This window comes from Artemia franciscana, chromosome 3 (assembly GCF_032884065.1).
Source record: "Artemia franciscana chromosome 3, ASM3288406v1, whole genome shotgun sequence".
Taxonomy (NCBI): Eukaryota; Metazoa; Arthropoda; class Branchiopoda; order Anostraca; family Artemiidae; genus Artemia; species Artemia franciscana.
In genome coordinates, this window is record NC_088865.1 from 48,332,605 (window position 1) to 48,353,636 (window position 21,032).

The 21,032-nt window shown below is 37.3% G+C and overlaps 1 protein-coding gene across 1 annotated transcript in view; it reads right to left on the bottom strand.

Annotated features, from left to right (window-relative positions):
* LOC136025349 (tyrosine 3-monooxygenase-like) overlaps nt 1-21,032 on the bottom strand; it is a 77,672-nt gene that overhangs the window by 20,296 nt on the left and 36,344 nt on the right. Inside the window, exons 5-7 of the mRNA XM_065701281.1 lie at nt 19,453-19,636; nt 13,196-13,352; nt 5,495-5,691 (exon numbers count right to left, since the gene is read on the bottom strand). Coding sequence (XP_065557353.1) covers nt 5,495-5,691; nt 13,196-13,352; nt 19,453-19,636 — 538 coding nt within the window. The remainder of the gene's footprint in view (nt 1-5,494; nt 5,692-13,195; nt 13,353-19,452; nt 19,637-21,032) is intronic.

Consider the following 21,032-nt stretch of genomic DNA (forward strand, 5'->3'; position numbering starts at 1 on the left):
AAACCCGCATTTAGAAGCATTAACTGACAGTCCAATCTTAGATAGTTCATTGGTTAAAATAGTAAAGTTGGAAAGGAATCCACGGCAAGTCCGGGCAACAAGAAGAACGTCGTCTGCATGTGCAACAGAAGACAAACCAATATTACCGTAAAAAACAGAACATTTAAGGGAACGCAGGCACGATGCAAGCACACATTTAAATACACTAGGAGACAACACGGCACCTTGCCGAACTCCATTACTAATTTTTACCGGGTCAGATATTTGGCCATTCCAGGTAACTTGAATTTTAGACTTTGAATACCAAGAAGACAATAAACATAGTACAGAAGGGTTAATACATGAAGATGCAAGGGAAAATAGAGCCTGAGAGTGCACAATATTATCGAAAGCCCCAGAAATGTCAACAGTAAGACAGTATAAAGACATTTTAGTTTTTACGGCATCTTTCATGAGTCGGCTTAAAACATGATGTGCATGGGAGCAACCGAAACTTTTCCGAAAACCAAACTGAAAAGGCGTAAAATCACATTTGACTCAATTTCTGGTAGTAATAAATGTCCAAGCACCTTACTTAAAAAAACACGATACTGTAATGGGACGATAATTTACACATGACATGGGGTCCTTGCCTCGCTTTTGAATAGACGTTAGACGACCACAAAGGAAACTATCAGGAACAAGTGACTGTGCTAAGCAAGACTAGAAAAATATTTGTAGATGGTTAAGTAGAGCAGGACAATCATAAGCAAAAATCGTTAAAAAGGCCGTCACCATCAAGGCTATTTGAACGCTTAATTTTTCTTAAAGTTCGGCGAATCTCAGGTATTGCTACTGGCTGGACGTGAGCCTGCAGGATACGGTAGGGTAATAGCGGTTTAAGCAACTTATAATACAAAGACTGAAGAAAATTATTAAGTACACTGAACACACGCTTATAATAATCAACAAAATTAGCTAGCTGGAGACAAGATAGGGCAGATGGGGAACATTTCTCACTATTAATAACCTTATTCCAGGAAGCCTTATCGGTGGGGCCGGGCCATGCATTCAAACGTGCTCCCTTCAAACTGGCCTTATATTAAAGTTTACACTTTTGTTTCACAGAGAAAACAGCTCCAGACGATGGTCGGTCACATGATATCCACATACGTAGCCAAAATTTTGTTTTTTGCTTAGCACGTTTTACTTCAGAATGAACGTTCCAATTAGGCTTCCTAGTACCAATCCGAACTTTATCCACAGGCACTTCAGCTTTGGAAGCTGATTTAAGCCAATGGACAATTTGATAATAATAGTAATTTAGGTCCACTTGAAGGCGAGGAAACCAAAGTTTGCAGCAGGTGATATGGCACTTTTTTGGTCGACAGTAAAGCAGTTAGCGTAGCAAGGTATAGGGGGACATTAGCAGGATCCCAGTTCAACTTCCTATGATACTTCGGCTGAGCCAAAATTGTTTTGCCAGATAGCTCACAGGACAAATTACAGCTAAGAATAAGGTGATCGTCATCAATCTTCTCTTTGTCCACCCTGACAATCGATGATAATAAGCTGGAACTGTTAGTGACCACGTGATCCAGGTTCGATTTTTAACAGCCTCTGTCATGAATATACCTGAATGGGAGGCTCTTATCTGCGACGTTATAGCTACTAGGAAGTGACTCTAGCAAGAGGGTTGACCTATCGGAGGTACCAAGAATGTCACAGTTAAGGTCACCACCTAAAACCCAATTTAGATCTTTTAAACGTAGACTTTCGAGTAGAGACTTTAAACTGGAGCAAAATTTTGCGAAAGATGTGAACGATGCTATAGAACGTCTATCTCAAGGTAAATAAACATTTATAAAGGCAGTACTGTCACATTGAATCGCTAAGATGTTATCATCACAATGAATTACAGAGGGCTTTGACGGGGAACGGAAGAAAATTGCTAGATCACCGGAAGGGCGGCCTCTAGTTTTCTTGGCCTCTTGCGAAAAAAATGGTGGACAGAAGATCGTTTTAGGCTAGAAACGTCTGACTTGGTCAAAAGATGTTCTTGTAAGAACACTATGTCATGGACTAATAATTCGTTAATTAACAAGTCTTTATCTTTTGTGCCGTTAATATTGAGAGAAGCAAAACTTAAAATAGTGGCTTGGTTCATTTTGGAGCAGAGTTAAGAGCGCGTTTGATCACTGGGCAATTCATACTATAGAAAACATGAGCTTCGCCGCAGTTGGCACACTTCGGAGCCTCTAAGCAAGGATTGTCTTTAGTATTTTAATGGCATCCAGAACATTTAGAGCACTTCATCTCATTCGGGGCACATGAGCAGTGAGCTAACGAATGATGGATGTGATGGATACATGTGAGCAAGCGATTTTAGCTGATCAAGGCACTGGTTGACTTTGGCGGTAAGGATAGAATAAGCTGACACCGGAATACTGGGGACTTCAGAGGGGGATTTGATCACGAACTCTGGAATATTAATATTTTCTACAGAGCAGCGAGAAAGAGTAGCGACAATGTCCAACAATGAACTATTCTTAGCATTGGGTCCCGAACGACGAGGTATTGGCTCATCTGGGAAGCGATTGCTATATAAAAGTTTCTTAGCGCCAAGAACGTAATCATACGGGAAATTATGCATAATCATCGAGATTATGCTGAATAATGTTCAAAACTGGGCAATAATAAAGCGTACTGGTATTCCAATTATCCATGATAAGCAAATTTCACTCACGGTTCGGCATCAGTCCAAAAAAAAATTAAGTGAAAAAGGTATATCCACAGAGAAGTTCTCGATAGGCACAATTATGAAATGATCTACACTGGCTGAATGTATGCAATAAAAATAAATAATAACTTATCTTTGAGTGGGGCAAATAATCTAGTAATTTGCAAGTAATTACAAGTAAACCAAGTATTTCATTGCACGATTCAGACCATGGTAGTGCTGAACACTCAGAGCCACAATCCATAAATAACCCTTAAGCCGTAATCACATATACATTTATCTAACAAGTATCAATTGCAAGTTCAAAATTATTTCACTCGTTATTTATTCCGAACAGGTACAGAGTTTATCCGGCTTAAATTCAATTATTTGTTCACTGGTCAAATACCAAAAGATAACAGATGATTACGACCGAATGCGCTGATCTTCTAAGGATCACACGACCACCCCTTCCATAAAAACACTATTTGAAACAAGGGCATAGCTTAGAACCTTTTACCCCCTGACTCTGGGGGTTTGGGCAAGCCCCAAAGGCCTTGTGGCCATTTTTGAGCAAATGGCCATCGTAAAATTTCTATAGAATGCATTTGGGGAATATATGATGTGGAAGGGGGTAGCTACCCAATAGCTTTGACTTTCTTAAAGGGCACTAGAACTTCTGATTTCTAGAAATCCAATGAACCCCTTCCGAATTTTATACGACGACCCTTTCCATAAGAACCTTATATGCTGTTGGGATATAGCTTACAACCCTTGTCCTGAGGTTTGTGGGGGGTTGTCAACCTCAAGAATACAATTTCTCGACTTTTCAACTACGCTAAACAAAATCGTTAGTACAAAATGTAATTGGATGTGTTTAGAGAAATTAAGGGCGTAAGGAGGGGGGAGCTGGCTGCCTTCAACCACTTTTGACTTTTAAAGAGGGCGCTAGCCCTTTCAATTTCCAATCGAATAAGCACTTTTGAAGAGTCTACGACAACAAATGACCATCTAAAAATGTCCTATCAGTTTTATTTTGGAAAAATACGACGTGTAAATGGGGGGAGGGGAATCTACCATCTAATCAATTTGACTGTTAAAGAGCACTAAAATTTCTGATTGCCAGTCCAATGAGCCCCCTCCGAAGTTTAAACGACCACCCTTTCCATAGAAACCTTAGTTACCCCGAGGGCATAACTTACAACCTTTGCCCTGAGGGCTATGAGAGGGTTGTCATCCTTAAAGACATATTTTCCAGACCTTTTAATTACGCTGAACCAAATAGCCATCTCAAAAATTTAATTGGATCTGTTTGGGAGAAGGATAGGCTGAGTGGGGGTGAGCTTGCTGCCGACCAGTCACTTTTGACTATTAAAAAAGGCCCTAGCCCGTTTCTAACTAGAATTACTGATTTCTAGAAGAATTACTGATTTCTAGAAGAGCACCGGAACTTCTGATTTCCAATCTAATGAGCATCCTCCGGAGTTGATACGAACACCCTTTCAATAAAAACCTTATACGCCCTCGGGGCATAGCTTACAGCCCTTACACTGAGGACTGTGGCGGGCTGTAATCCTCAAAGACATAATTTCCAAACCTTTCAACTATTCTGAAGAAAATGGCTTTCTCAAAATTTTGATTGGATGTATTTGGATGCGTTGGGGGGGGGGGCGTTTAACCTTCTAGTCACTTTTGAATATTAAGGAAGACACTAGCACTTTAAACTTCCAATCGAATAAGCCCTTTTCAAAGTCTCTACGACAACAAATGACCATCTCAAAATTTCTATCAGATGTATTTTGGCAAAATACGTTGTGTGCAGGGGGGTATCTACCCTCCGATCACTTTCACTCTTTAAAATGGCAATAGAACTTCTGATTACCAATCCAAGGAGCCCCTTCCGAAGTTTATATGACCTCCGTTTTCATAAAAACCTGTTAAGCCCCCAGGGCGTAACTTAAAATCGTAACCCTGAGGGCTATGGGGGCGGAGTAGTCATCCTCTAAAACATACTTTCCAGACCTTTAAAACTATGCTGAACAAAATGGCCATCTCCGAGTTTTGATTGTATGGGTTTGGGGGACTGATTGCCATGGGGGGCGGCTATTAACCCTCTAATAAATTTCAACTATCAAAAAGGGGAAGTAGGCTTCTCAATTTCCAATCGAACGAGGTTTTTTTGAAGTTTCTACTACAATCCTTTTATAAAAGTGCCCGGGTCTAAAACAAACAAACACAAATAAATAAATAAATAATAAATTGACCAACATCGCTCTTTATTTAGGCAGCGCTATTGCACTGCCTATGATATACTTGAGAAATATAGACCTATCTGTGGAAACTAAAAGGTTTGATAATGACTATACTTGTTAATCACATTTTGATTGCGTTAATTTGTAGAATACTCATTAAACTTTAATTTTTGTTTTAAAAATTGAAATACTTACCGTCCAAATACGAGTGAATGCGTCTATTAAAATTATAGCATAAACTTAATATAACCTCATTAATGTATCTGTCGGTAACTAATCATTATAAGCTCTTCCCAAATTTTCTCTTTTCCAAAATAAAAACTGTTCTTGCGAGGTATTTATAGATATAACGATCAAAAATAGTTTGCAGTCAAATTAAAATAATTTATACTAATCCTTATAGTTCCTTTGCAGGTCTACCTAAGCAATCTTCTGAAACTTAATGAAAGTTTGGTAAATAAAGAAGACACGAAAAATGTTTTCTGCAATTCTAGAAAGCTCAAGTTTTTCACTCTTAGTTCTAAGACTTAAAAACTAGTCTTACTTTTCAAGAAGTTTGATAGGTCTTCCAGCTGCGGGATTTTTTCTGAACAAAATCCAACTTCTTTTTTTAGAGTCTCTAAAACGTCCCTGAACTGTTTACAGACGTGGCTTTCCAATAGATCTTCGACTTTATCAAACACGGCTTTCCACGTTCGTTTTTCATCTTCAGTGTATTCAATTCTGGGTATCGGATCACCACTGAAAATTTTTAAAACAGTTTTTGTATAAGAATTTTCAAAACAAAAAATTATACTAAAATATGTATTAAAGATTATTCTGAAATTTGTTAAATTATTTAGCCAAGCTTAATTACATGTATCGTATTGTCTCTAACTTGTTAGCTGAATTTATTAAATTAAACTAGATTGTAAACAAAAAATTATGTCAAAAGTATTTTGGAATTTCTTATGGCATAATAGTTGAGAGAAATTGTTTTAGAGCCAAGAACCAAAAGACACGTTCTCACTAATGGCTCTAAGACTGCTCCAGAGAAATTTCATCCGGTAGTAGCAAGTAGCAACTGCAAAGGAGTTTATACTTTATAGGAGGCAGGGAATAATAAGGAGGAAGAAATTCCTTCAGTGTAAATCTAGCCATCGACTTTAGCAACACACTTCACTTTTACGGATTTGTTTAGTAATTTTTACAAATTTGTTTTAGTTGTAGTTCTCGAAAAATAACTAATTTGACGAAGAGATATCAAATTTAATTTTTGCTTTTTTTTAAATACGCTTTGGTCTTACACACTCTCATAAGAATAAAAATAAATTTTAACACTTAATAAATTATTTTACTACCTACTCATTCCTAACATTTTTCAAATTTAATGTTTCTTATATATATATATATATATATATATATATATATATATATATATATATATATATATATATATATATATGTACATATATATATATATGTACATATATATATATATATATATATATATATATATATATATATATATATATGTATACATATATATATATGTATATATATATATATATATATATATATATATATATATATATATATATATATATATATATATATATATATATATATATATACATATATATATATGTATATATATATATATATATATATATATATATATATATATATATATATATATATATATATATATATATATATATATATAAATTTATATTTATATACATACATATATATCTATATATATATATATAAATAAGTTGTTTGTTTGTGTGTCTGTCTGTCGACTGACGTCATTATAAGGATTGAGCTGTATGTCGTTATGAAGTTAGTTGTCGTCATGTTTCTTATGACGATGCTTAGTATATGACGTCATTATAAGTATTTAAGAAGATCGTTAAAAGAGAAATTTTTAATTGTAAGAAGATCGTTAAAGGGACATTTTTGATTGTAAAATGACTGAAGAACCTACAATGGCAACAGCCGAGGAAGCTGTTCAAAGAGTCTATGCCAAAAGACTTGCGGCTGATAGAGAAAGTAAGAAAACAAAGCGTGCCGAGGAATCACAAGAACAGCAAGAAAACAGGCTTGCGGCTGATAGAGAAAGTAAGAAAAGAAAGCCTGCCGAGGAATCAAAAGAACAGCATGAAAACAGGCTTGCGGCTAATAGAGAAAGTATGAAAAGAAAGCGTGCCGAGGAACCACAACAACAGTGTGAAAACAGGCTTGCGTTTCAAAGAGAAATCACCAAAAGAAAGCGTACAGAGGAATCACAACAACAGCGTGAAATTATGCTTGCGTCTCAAAGAGAAATCACCAAAAGAAAGCGTGCCGAGAAATCATAAGAGCTACCTGAAAATTTCCGCCTGGCATTCAGGTACAGCCCAGTCGATCCTTATAGCTTGAGTAGATGTATTCAAATCGGGACTATGTCTAAAATTTGTGCCTATTACAAGGTCTTGAAATTCAATGGTGAAACAATGGGAATGTGTTGCGCCTCAGGAAAAGTTAAACTTTTCCTCTACTGGCTGCACCACCAGAGCCATTGAAGACTTTGCTTACTGGAACTACGTCAGAATCTAAGCGTTTTTTATCACAGATCAGAAAATATAACTCATGTTTCCTAATGACGTCGTTTGGTGCCCAAATCGAAAATCCAGATCAAAATATGCCTACTTTCAAAGTAAAAGGGCAAATTTTTTATAGAGCAGGGTCCCTTCTACCATTCTCAGGCGAGAATCATAAATTTTTACAACTGTATTTCATCAGCGATAGAAATTCTTAATTTAATGCACGTTGCGAAATTTCTCCCGACGTTGAAAGGACTATCGTTTCCCAATTGCAACATCTTTTCCACGAAAATAACATTTCAGTGCGTCGTTTCGAAACAGCCATTGATTTGATGCCTACTAATACGCATAAAATTGTTATTTCCGCTGACAAAACGCCTCCTGGCCAATATGTGCGTAGATACAATGCTCCAACTATCGACGAAGTGGCAATCGTTATGGTCGGTGATCAGTTTTTGCCTCGAGATATTATTTTTCATAAGCAAAACGCTCAGTTGTTAAGAATTGCTGAAACTCATCGATGCTACGATGCCCTACAATATTCTATAATTTTTTGGGATGGAGCCGACAGCTATCACTTTAATATTAAATTGAAATATGCAGCCGCTAACAAAGAAATGAATAAGATATGCAGAGCAATGCATTATTATTCCTACAGACTAATGATTTGGTAGGATGAAGACAATTATATTTTAAAATGCCGTCAATTGTTTCAATAATACATCGTTGATATTTATGCAAAAATTGAATCAGAACATTTGCTATTTATCCCTCTGAATCAGACCAAGCTCCGCTCTGAACAATACATTCATTTGCGAGATACAGCTGTAAATGACGGTAATACTACAAACGTTGGAAGATTAACGATTTTACCATCGTCATATGGTGGCAGTCCCCGTCGTATGCATGAATATGCTCAAGATGCTATTGCGTATGTTCGTCTCTATGGTCGTCCAGATTTATTTATTACATTTACATGTAATCAATCTTGGGACGAGATACAGCAGCTTTTACTTCAAAGACAATCGGTGGTTCATGGACATGGCATTACGGCCCGTGTCTTCCGGCAAAAACTGAAATCACTGATAAACTACATAGTAAAACTTAAAGTGTTTGGGTCAGTGCGATGCTGGATATACTCAGTGGAATGGCAAAAACAAGGATTGCCACACGCACATATACTAATCTGGCTACATGATAAAAATAATTCTAATGAAATTAATCATGTGATTTCCGCTGAAATACCTGATGAAAATGTCAATAAGGACTTATATGGTATTGTGGTAAAAAATATGATGCATGGACCTTGCGGTGCACTGAACGAAAAATCACCATGCATGGCCAAAGGAAGGTGCACAAAGCAATATCCTCGACTTTTAGTACCCGACACAATTACTGGCAATGATGGTTACCCACAATATAGAAGAAGATCAACTGAAGATGGCGGTAAAACAGCAATAATAAAGAACCGTAACGGTACCACCATCGAAGTAGATAACCAGTGGGTTATTCCATATTCCCCTTTATTATCAAAGACATTTAATGCACATATAAACTCTGAATACTGTAACTCCGTAAAGGCAATCAGATACATATGTAAATACGTCAACCAAGTCAGTGACATTGCAGTTTTTGGCTTGCAGTCCAAAATCAGTGATATCGACGAAATCGTACAATATCAGGCTGGAAGATACATAAACAGTAATGAAGCTGTTTGGCGAATTCTTTCATTTCCGATACATGAACGAAGTCCAGCTGTTGTTCACTCAGCGGTACACTTACAGAATGGTCAACGTTTTTATTTTTCGGAATCAAACGTGCAACAAAGAGCCCTGAATCCACAGGATACAACGTTAACTGCTTTCTTTTCGTTATGCAAAAATGATTCTTTTACAAAAAAAATGCTGTATACTGAAGTGCCTTCGTATTACACGTGGAATACTAAAAATAAATTATTTGAAGTCAAAAACTGGGTAAGTCAGTCTACGGCCAACCTACCGTCTTCAAAGATACCACGATAGGAAGACTCTACACCGTTCACCCCAATCAACATGAATGCTTCTTTCTACGCCTGCTTTTGGTTAATGTACCCGATCCGACATCCTTTGAGTATTTGAGAACTGTAAACGGTACTATACATGACACTCACCGTAGTGCATGCCAAGCACTGAATTTATTGGAGAATGACCAACACTGGGATAACTGTATCAATGACGCGTGCGAAACGTCAACTCCAAGTCAAATTTGTGCATTGTTTGGAATCATACTAACAGCTTGCTCTCCTTCAGCTCCTATAGAGTTATGGTAAAAATATAAATCGAAAATGTCCGAAGATATACTCCATCGAAAACGGTTAGAGACGTCAGATATGACTTTTGATTTTACATCAGAAATTTATAACTACACTTTATTTATTATTGAAGGTTTGTGCGTATGTATGGCAAACAAACCTCTCAGGATTTGGGAGTGCCTCCACCTAATCGTACCGCTGCTGTTTCGACATGTGTAGAATTGGATCGTGAACAAAGTTACAGCACGAGTGATCTATTGTCGTATGTACAAAATAACACTTCTAAGTTAAAGTCGGAGCAAAAATATATTTATGATACGATAATGCATTGTGTCGATAACAACGTTGGAGAAATTTTCTTTTTGGATGCGCCAGGAGGTACTGGTAAAACGTTTGTGATAAAACTGATTCTGGCATCAATTTGATCAAAAAATGATATAGCGTTAGCAATTGCGTCGTCAGGAATAGCCGCAACGTTGCTGCCTGGTGGAAGAACTGCTCATTCCGCTTTGAAATTGCTTCTGAATTTGCATTCTACGGAAACTCCCACGTGCAATATTTCCAAATCATCCGGGATGGGTAAAGTATTGTAGCAATGCAAACTTATTATTTGGGACGAGTGCACAATGGCACACAAATAATCGCTCGAGGCTCTGGATCAATCTTCGAAAGATTTGCGAGGGAACTCGAAACCCTAAGACAGCACATTAATATTGCTTGCGGGAGATTTCAGGCAAACTTTACCTATAATACCTAGATCAACCCCTGCAGACGAAATGAATGCTTGCCTGAAATATTCTAATTTATGGGCACACATAAAGACATTAAAATTAACTACAGATATGCGTGTTCGATTGCAAAACGATGACTCTGGTCAAACATTTTCAGCTCAATTGCTCGCAATTGGAAACGGAAAGCTCCCAGTAGACTCAGTTTCAGGACGTATACAACTACCTGCTGAATTCTGTAATTTAGTGACGTCCAAAAATGAATTGATTGAAAAAGTATTTCCGAATATTCTAACCAATTATAAAAATCACAAATGGCTAAGTGAATGAGCAATTCTGGCACCCAAAAATATAGACGTCCACGAAATCAACAATATTGTTTTGACCAAGATTCGAGAGCAGGCAGTCCTTTACAAGTCAGTCGACACAGTTGTGGAACCAAATGAAGCGGTTAATTATCCATCTGAATTTTTAAATTCCCTGGATCTCCCAGGGTTTCCACCACACGTGCTACAACTATAAATAGGCGTATCAATAATATTGTTAAGAAATATCAACCCTCCAAAACTTTGCAACGGCACGCGACTTGCCGTAAAAAAAAATGGAAAACGTAATAGAGGCAACAATCTTGGCAGGGCCTTTTGAGGGTGAGGCTGTTCTTATTCCTCGCATTCCCATGATTCAAACGGTTCTGCCTTTTCAATTTAAAAGATTGCAATTCCCAATTCGATTAGCATTTGCAATCACCATCAACAAAGCTCAAGGTCAACCATTAGAAAATTGCTGTCTAGATCTTAATACAGATTGTTTTTCCCATGGACGATTTTACTTTGCATGTTCGAGGGTCGGTAAACCAGACAATATATTTATATGCAGCGACAATTGGACAGTGAAGAACGTTGTATATTCGCAAGTTTTACGCCGTTAATTTGTATTGTATCTATCTATCTATCTATCTATATAAAAATGAGTTGTATGTATGCATGTTTGTTTGTTTGTAAAAAGATCGTTTGCATATGACGTCATTATAAGTATATAAGTCTTTGTATATACACAGACATTGGGACAGCCAAGAATGTTTGTAATATAAATTTATCACTGCGTTGATACACTCACTCTGGAGAAAAAAAAGCAAAAACAAATATACACGCATGCGTGATCTTTCTTCTGGCAAAACATACAAAATTCCATAATTTTGCAGATAGAAGCTTGAAACATATACAGTTGGGTTCTCTGATACCCTGAATCTGATAGTGTGATTTTCATTAAGATCACTTGGCAACTAGATGGTGTTTCCCCTTTTTTCAAAAATCAGGAAAATTTTCTCAGGCTTGTAACCTTTGATGGGTAAGACTAGACCAATTGATATTTATATATTTGAAAGTAGCTTAAAGAGCAGATTTTTTTAATATGTCTTTTGGCATCAAAAATTTGTCTAAAGAGTTTTGGTCACTATTGAGCTGGATCGCTCCTTACTTAAAGTTTGTTGCTACGAACTGTTTGAACCACAATTTTCTCAGATTTTCTTTCGGTTCTATTTACGCATATGAGAAAGTATCCCCCTCCTCAGTACTTCGCTCTTTACACTAAAATATTTTGAATTTTTAAAAATCTTTATATTCTAATTAAACGGTCCTTGTGCGCCAGGAGTCATTCTTAAATAATTTGAACAAAAAATCAAACATTAGCATAAAGAGTGAGGTACTGAGAAGGGGGTAACCCCCTCATATACGCAATAATTTCTGTTCGTTTTGTGTTTTAGTGTTCTTCCTTATTTTCAGTTAGAAAAAACTTGTTTTTTTTATTTAATAACAACCAAAAGCCGAAAACATACAATATCTTCGGTTTATTATCATATAAAAATCATAGTTAAGAAGCTGCTTAAGATAATATTAAATGCTAGGATTGGCTGGAAAATTAAACAAACAAATTATTGTTTAGATCAGCCATTACATAACAAAATTCTAGCTTTAGCGTAAAGAGCGAGGCACTAATGAGGGGAAGAAACTTCCTAATATACGTAATATGAGGGGGTTCTCCCCCTCGTTAAAACCTCGCTATTTACGCTAAAGTTCCAATTTTGTTACAATTCTTTAAGAATGACTCCTGAATGACTCCTGAATTTTGTCTCTGACTGTTTTTAATAATCCTGGGAAATCAAGCTCCCCCTTCAAGTAAATTCTCTTCTCCCATAGGAATTCCTCCTTTGAAAGATCCTCCCACGTGGCTCTCTTCCCCGACCCCTCCCAACACTAGAAAAATCCCTCCTGAAAATGTCTGTTTACTTCCCAATAAGTACTATTTCTAAACAATGGAAAAAGTTCATAACCTGCAACCCTTCACCTGGGGACTGTTTGAGATGAAGTTGTCCTCAAAGACAGGTATTAGGTTTTTTTGACTATGTTGAACAAAATGTCTATCTCTAAATTTTGATCTGGTGACTTTGGGAATGCACAGAAATATGAATTCAACATGGTCAAAGTTATGAGATTTAAATCTGCGCCATAAAGATTGGTGCACCGTAAATGCATTCCCTTATCTGTACCTGATGGTGGCATGTTCGCTTACTTCTGTGTTAAAGTAGACTTAAGGGTATTCTTACTAGATACCCTTACTTTTTGCTTATTTTTGTGTTAAAGTTGACCTAAGTATGTACTTACTGAGTATACGTAAAAGCAATATTGGCAACCATCTGTCTCCTCTTCCTGTATTGCTTATCAGAAAAGCCAGGATGACCCTGATCCAAATCTGGCTCGTACTTAGAAATCAAATGATTGCATCGATCAAGGTCAGAAATATGTTTTGGATACCAGCAATCTAGAAAATTTGAAGTTTCATCATATGTGGCTTGTAATAGCTCATACAAAATGACCAAAACTAAAATATCGAACAGCCGAGACAGGGCAGAAGTGTAACATTGTGCTAAAAAGAAATTAATGCAATTCTTTTTTCGCTTTTGTTTTAACATTAGACTTTCGTCGCTTGAAGTCAGATTTTTTGGCTCTTTCAGTGATCAACGAAAATAATTAATTAAATGGGTATACTTGCTCTAGAATACAGAAAATACATGAACAAAGAAGAAAACTGAGACTAATGATCTCAAGACTCACTGAGACTAATGAGACTAAATGAGACTTGACCAAATGATAGTTAAGCAAAGGGGACCGGAAGAAGCCAAAAATATTCCGAAAAATTTAACAAGACAATATGAAATTTGGGCGATAATTAAATAACTACTACTAATAACAATAATAAGTCACCGCACCACCAATTCACCTGAGATCAACACAGCTAAGCATGCTCCTCCTTCAACCCAATCTATTCAAAGCCTCCCTCTTTGTATTCTCCCAGGAAGTTCCCATTTCCTTTAAATCTTTATTTATGACACCCTCCCACCCCTGAAGAAGCCGACCTGCTTTCCGTTTAGCACTAGAAGGTTGACCAAAAAAGACAATCTTCGGCAGTCTGTCATCCTTCATCCGCAGAACGTGGCCTACCCTTCTCAACTGTTCTTTCGTTATAGCCCTAGAAAGCGAAATTTAACTACATTTTTCGTACAGCCTACTGTTTGAAATACGGTCAGTCAGCTGGGTACCCCGAACAATCCGCAGTCAATTTCTCTGGGAAATATCTAGTAAATATTCATTCGGTTTTCGGGGCACCCATGCTTCAGAGCCATATTTGACCACTGTTATCACTATAGCTTCCAGTATTCTAATCTTGGTTTGCAGATTTATCTTCCTGTTCTTCCAAACATTTTTTAATTGTGAAAAAAAATACCCTGAGCCTTGGCTATTCTACTTTTACAATACTACCAAGGTAAGTCAAGCTGCCCACCTGATCAATCTTTTCGTTACCCAACGTCATCTTTTTGTCTTCACTTATTCCTACCCTTAGTGACTTAGTCTTCTTGTCATTAATTTTCAAACTTATTCTAGCACCCTGAACTCGCAAAACATCTAAAAGCTCATTCATTTTGGTCAAACTTTCATCTAATGTCCTTAAACCATCAGCACATTTATCTAAGTCCAGTAGAGTTTTTCCTCTCCATTCGATTCCATGGTCCCCCATTGCCTTTTCTATGCTCTTTAACCCTTTGATGCCTGAATTATGAAAAAAGAATGGGAAAAATATTTCGGCCGTTTCCAGGCTTTGTTATGACCTATTCCACGACAGAAATGGCAAGAAAAAAAATTTATTGATAAAAATGATGAAATAAAAAAATGGTTCCCACAGGAACCATCCGGCAATCATGGCACAAAAACAATCTGATCGGCTACATATTGTGGTAAGTCAGAAAACAATTCCTGTTGGGTGTGAAACACAAGGACACTTCACATTTTACGCATTTCACTTTGGAATGCGCTTGTACACATACTCTGCATCTCTGTTTGCTGTCTATCTAAGCCGGGAAGTGCCCCTGTCCATCGAGTCTTGTCGAATCTGGGGGGCAACAAGTATAATTTCTTTTTTTCTGAGAGTTGGTATCTGCGTCACTGAGAGGTCTACCTCTCTTTGGTGTTGCCAAAGATGCACCAGATAGAAGTGCACGTGCCACATCTGTCTTGAACTGTAGCAGGTTCATTGGTTTCTGCCCAGCAGCAAGACACCTGCGGTATAAGAGCCAGCCATTCACAACGGAGAGGTCAAACAAGAAGAGGAAGATACTCATGTACAATTTGCTCCGTGACTAGAAGTCAATCCTGTAAAGCTCCAACAACATGTCGGCAAGATCTACACCACCCATAAAGCGGTTGTACTCCTTCACACAATATGGTCGCTTGACATCGGCATACTCTTTTCGTTTACCATCCCACCACCTACACGTATCTTCTGGGTCTAGGGCGGCATAGGTCGAAATCAAGTGGACTGGCTTATTGTCATACCACTTCACCACAATGGCATTTGACTGCGTTTCCACTCGCCAGTCGTAAGAGCCTCTTCCTCGGGCTTTCAATTTGCTGTCGGATTCCAAAGCACAGCCTTTCAACCTGTTTGCCCTCACTGTGGCCAGTGTAAGCATGCCCTGATCACTTATTGTTTGTGCCAAGTCTAACGAGGAGAACCAATTGTCAAAGAATAGCCTGTAATTTTTGTGCTTGGGTATTCCTCTTGCAAGCCACAGGACAAAATCAGCTCCAACTCCCAGGTCACTGACATCAACCGACCCCTTACCCGTATACATTTCAAAGTCGTAAACGAAACCACTCTCCCCAGCCCTTGAGATGAACTTATAACCCCACTTATGCGGTTTCTTGGGATTGTACTGCTTCAACGAAATCCTCTGTTTTGTCGGCACAATTTGCTCGTCTACTGCCTGGTGTTCTTCTGGGGGTATCTTCATAAAGTTATCTCTGATCATCTCTATCAGAGGACGAACTTTGTGGATCTTGTCGTGCCCAGGGTCTCCTCGTGGTTTCTGGGTAAGATTGTCGTTGAAATGAAGATACTTTTTGATCTGCTCGAATCTGTCACGCGACATGGCATCAGCTATTACAGGGTAGCGCGTTTCGTTTGACCAGTAACTGCGGTATGACGGCATTTTCACTATTCTTGTGAATGCAAGGATCCCTAAGAAGCATTCCACCTCGGCAGATGAAACTCCAAATTCTTTGGCATCTTTTTGAAGAGCGTAAATTTTCGTTTGGTCACGTATATGGTTGACCACGCCTTGGTCAAAAAACAGCCTGACAAATTCCAGGGGTGTCTTGCCACTCATTTCTTGGTCGACGACAAGATGATCCTTCCACGCAGCATCTGGCTGGACGAAATCCACTTTTCTCCAAGCAAGGTCCCGTCGTTTGCTTAGTTTCGAAGCAGCAGTGCCTGAGCTCGTGGCATTTTGTCTGGCGATCTCGACGTCCTCATGGTCATCCTCACTGTTGTGGTCGTCAGCTTCAATTTGACCGCTTGCTATTTCTTCTTCAATCTCTTCTTCCTGCGGGTTATTATCAGGATCAGGAAGGAGAAAACTAAGATCAGATGGGTCCTCATCTTCATCAGACAGATCTTCGAGGTCGGAGTTGTCTTCCGGGCAAAGAACAAAATTCAGAGCCTGTGCTAATGACACGGGGCGTGTTCGAAGTCTTCGCTGGACAGCCGAATACTCATCTTCCACAGTTCTTGATGTACTCGGAGAAGGCTGGTCCATTTCTGCACTGTAAAAAATATATTTGGTAACAGTCTAGTAGGGGAGACCGGGGTTGACCCGGACACGGGGTTGATCTGGACAGTCAAGTATGGACACCTAGCGGTTTAGTAAAAATTCTCAAAAATCACGAAAGGTGCACCATCTACTGCCCTATTATCAAGCCTGTTTGAATCTAGATACACGCAGCCATTTGTTTGTATTTTGCAAAAAGTGTTTTTTTAGGTAAGAATTTTTTTTCAAGGGTCTCTGTTTGGAGTTTAATAGAGTGGACCAGGCTGCTGGATTTGCAATGACATTTTTTCAGGAGAAAAGTAGCTCACATAGAAAGATTCTAGAGCAGTTTATTGAGCGCCGTCTATTTGATTGTTTTTTCAAATCACTTTGACGTCGCACGAGGACACATGGGGTTGGGCCGGACACGGCGATTGGGGGTTGGTTCGGACATTTTTTTTATCTGTCCGAACCAACCCCGTCTCTAAAAGGTTGGTATTTAGGGTAGAAAATACACGGATGAATGCTTGAAAATAAGTATTTCTACTAAGTAAGTACAGCAGTTCGCATTAGGATATATTTTAGTGGTATACTAAGCGGTCTTTGAGTAAAATCTCAGCTCGTACCAACTCTGGTGAATGGTGTGTTATTTTAAAGCTTTTTTGTCATTTTATATAGCTGAAGTACTGTTTTTTACTTTTTATACTTTTATGCATATTTGAAAAAAAAGAAGTCGAAATCTAATGGTTTAGCATGGTGTCCGAACCAATACTGGGGCCGTCCGATCCAACCCCGTGGGTAGGGGTTGTTTCGGACATTTCAAAAAAATAAAAATCTTTTTTTCTTTTTTGTAGAAAAATCTGAAAAAAATCTCGAAGGTAGTCCTAACGGATACGCATTTTATGGTGAAGTCAGAACTGGAGAAAAGTCAATGGCTTAGAAGATATGCCGTTTCAAAAAATCGCGTCCGGGTCAACCCCGGTCTCCCCTACATTGTTATTGACGACGGCAACTCCACCAGTTCTTGTCTAGATGGCTCTTCCGAGCGATTAAATTTGGAGCTATGCATGCCGGATGGTTCCTTGAAGCCACAGAACATGGTCGAGACATGGTCGAGCTCTCAAAATTTGATTCCAATGGTGAAAAGCAACTGTTTTCATGATATCTAGGCATCTCACACTGTATACGGCTTACCGTCTCATCTGGTCTCGCTACCGCCGGATGGTTCCCAGAGGAACCACGACGTTGGGGGTCGTTTCTATCCTCTGGTTTTCCAGCTATAGGAGTGTATGATAGCTCATCTGAACAAACAAAACGTCCCCTTTCTAAAACTTTTGGAATGAAAACTCTAGCACAATAAACAATAAAGTTATTCACAAAAAAAGTATTCTCACCTTTCAGGAAAAACAAGCAAGGTTAGAAGGCACAGGTTCAAACTTCATTACCTCACACAAGAGTGACAGATTACGGACTAAGAAAAATACAAACCTGTCTAGGTAGATCAGATTAAGACAATGGCAAACGGATTGACGTTAATAGGTCAAACTGTCAGGATTAAAATAAATTAAAAAGTTCATGGTTCCTGAGGGAACCTTCAGGCATCAAAGGGTTAAGACAAAATCCATCAAAATAATCCATATAAAAGAGGAGTTAAACAAACTGGTATCAAAATGAAAAGCAAAAACAAAATGAAATAAAAGAGGAAAGAGAGGAAGGCGGAAAGAAAACAACTTACAAAAGAAAACCTAATCTATATTTTAGAATAATGATCTACAGGTATGGTATGATGTTTTGGTTCGGCGTTTAGTTGTCTTTAGTATTTACGTTTAGGCATAGGCAATATCACACTTCTTAAACCAGTTCTCGTTGGTGATAAAATACTAAAAGAACGAGCCAAATGAAAACCTAGTTTTCTGCGCAGTGTTGACAAAACTGTTTGATGATAAATTCAGTGATCAGTCAACTTTTTGTCATGTTTGTGGAGCACCGAATCAAAGCAGAGCTTTAACCAATCGAGTAGTCTTTGTTTGATGATATGCTTACAGTGGATATGGAAGTTAGCCATAACTGAGAGTCAAATTCTTTTTCATTTTTCTTAAGTGCAACAAAAAGAATCACAAGGAAAGAATATTGCTTAGGATCGCCAAGATTTTAGCGTAAACAAAATAAAACTAACAACTGGGAGCCTGCGACCGCTCAAAATCTATACGAATAATAAATGTTCAAGCTACTGGTTTGAAACCTTAAGGAACCTGACCAACATCCGGCATTTAAAAAGAAATTTAACGAAGTTTTGTGGAGAGTTCAAAATTGTTCTTCAATCTTGTTTTAATTTGTTCTTATGCTCGTTGCTGCATCTGTTATAACTGTATATTCCTAAATATACATTAAATAAACGCCCCGTTCCTTACGCTAAAGTTTGACTATTTTTCTCAACTCTACTTTTTAAAACAGCAAAAAATTTTAGCGTAAAGAGCGGGGCGTTGAGGAGGGTACAGTCCCTTTCATATACGGAGTAATTTTTCTTCGTTTTAAGGTTTAATGTCGCTCTCCTTACTTTCAGTTCAAAAAAAACTTCTTTTTTTTATTCAATTTCTGAACGTTTTTGAATTAATGCGTGTTTGGATTTTGGCTCTCCGTACATGAATAATTGAATATATATATATATATATATATATATATATATATATATATATATATATATATATATATATATATATATATATATGTAAGTAGTGAGAAACTTTGCATACGTAATATAAATTATAAAGATACCTTTAACGTTTGTGGGATCTCGGATAACTTGTACATCAAAAATATTATTGTCTTGCTTAAAAGTTGATAGCAGACTGAACAGACCTTCTCGTGGGATATCCATCTTAAACAGAATGTCACAACTGTCAGCATCATTCCACTGCGATTTTCGGGACTCAACATGGAGAATTGTGCCTTTGCAGCTCTAAGAAAATGAAATAATTTTTGGTGAAAATTTGACGTTGTTTTTTGACTTCAACAAGTTCTTATGAGTTTTTTTGTCCTGATTTCCCAAGTAACTATAAAGCTATCAGTGATTTGGACATACATCAATAAATAGTGGAAAATATAGCTTTTACTTACTATATCAATATAGTCAATACAGTCATGCTCTAAAAGGTTGTTCTTAGGTTTGGTTTTAAAAACGTAACTTATGCGCAGCAGATGTTTTTTTTTTTCATATTTCTAACAGACCTGGAACACAGCTTAAAAGAAGCTGGCCATACTTTATTATATAATGGCCAAGTTGATTTTTGAATTGGATCAGCTTGATGGAAGAGTTGAGAACCAAGCCATGGCTATTTAAAGTAAAGCCAAGACAGATAGTCTCTGTGAAAGGAAAGGCTGGTATAACTTTTTTAGAGCTTTATAAAAATAATTAATTAATCTTGTTGATGATAGTTCGTCATCATAAGGCAGAACTAATGTAAATTGGCATGGAGTAAGACTGGCTGTACATTGAAATACACTGGATATTCTATACGGAACGAAACGTTTTTTTTCGGTTTATCTATCCATGCACACTCGCCAGAAGCTCAATAGTAACTTGACAAATCAAGAAAAATACTAGTTAAAACCAAAGTAAGTCATGATACAAATACTGAATTTTCGCCCCAATAATATTAGCGTGCTACTGAAAATTTGTAACTGGACGAAAGCTAAAGCAGCTTACTTATATCCAAATACCCCTATAATACCTTACAAATAATAATAATTACAGTAAATTTGGAATCAATAAAATTTTGATTCTTTTCTTATTTTGTTTTGCATAAATATTTAAATAAATAATCAGTCTTTTTAAGCCTCTTTTCAAGTACTGTTGATTTTTTACAGGAGATATTGGGTAGAAATATACTTGTTACTAAGTGTTTGTGAATGTAAAGTGTATGAATGTCATCAAACATCATTACAAATTTTTTGAAATTGGTAATTTCTTGATATAATAATAGCCAAGTCATCGGGAATGAAACGTTTCAGCGCTACCTATTTCATAGCAATTACTGTATGAACTTACTGTAGCTGGCGTTCTAACTTCACTCTAATAAAACAAAGGAGGCTGGTAGTATTTTGGCTTACAAAGCCTTACTTTCAATCTAAATAAGAATTAAAAATTGTGATGCAAGTATTTAAGTACTAAAGATGACTCACTTCCTTAAGGCTACTAAAAACAAAAAAGTGTATTCTGCTGAGAAATGCATAAAACTAACGAGGAACCGTTTTCCTCTTCAGGAAAAAAAATTCGATGAAAAACGAATCAAACAAAATTTGAAAAATGAAAAAACGAATGAAACAAAATTTTCTACCAAAATCCTTTGGAACGT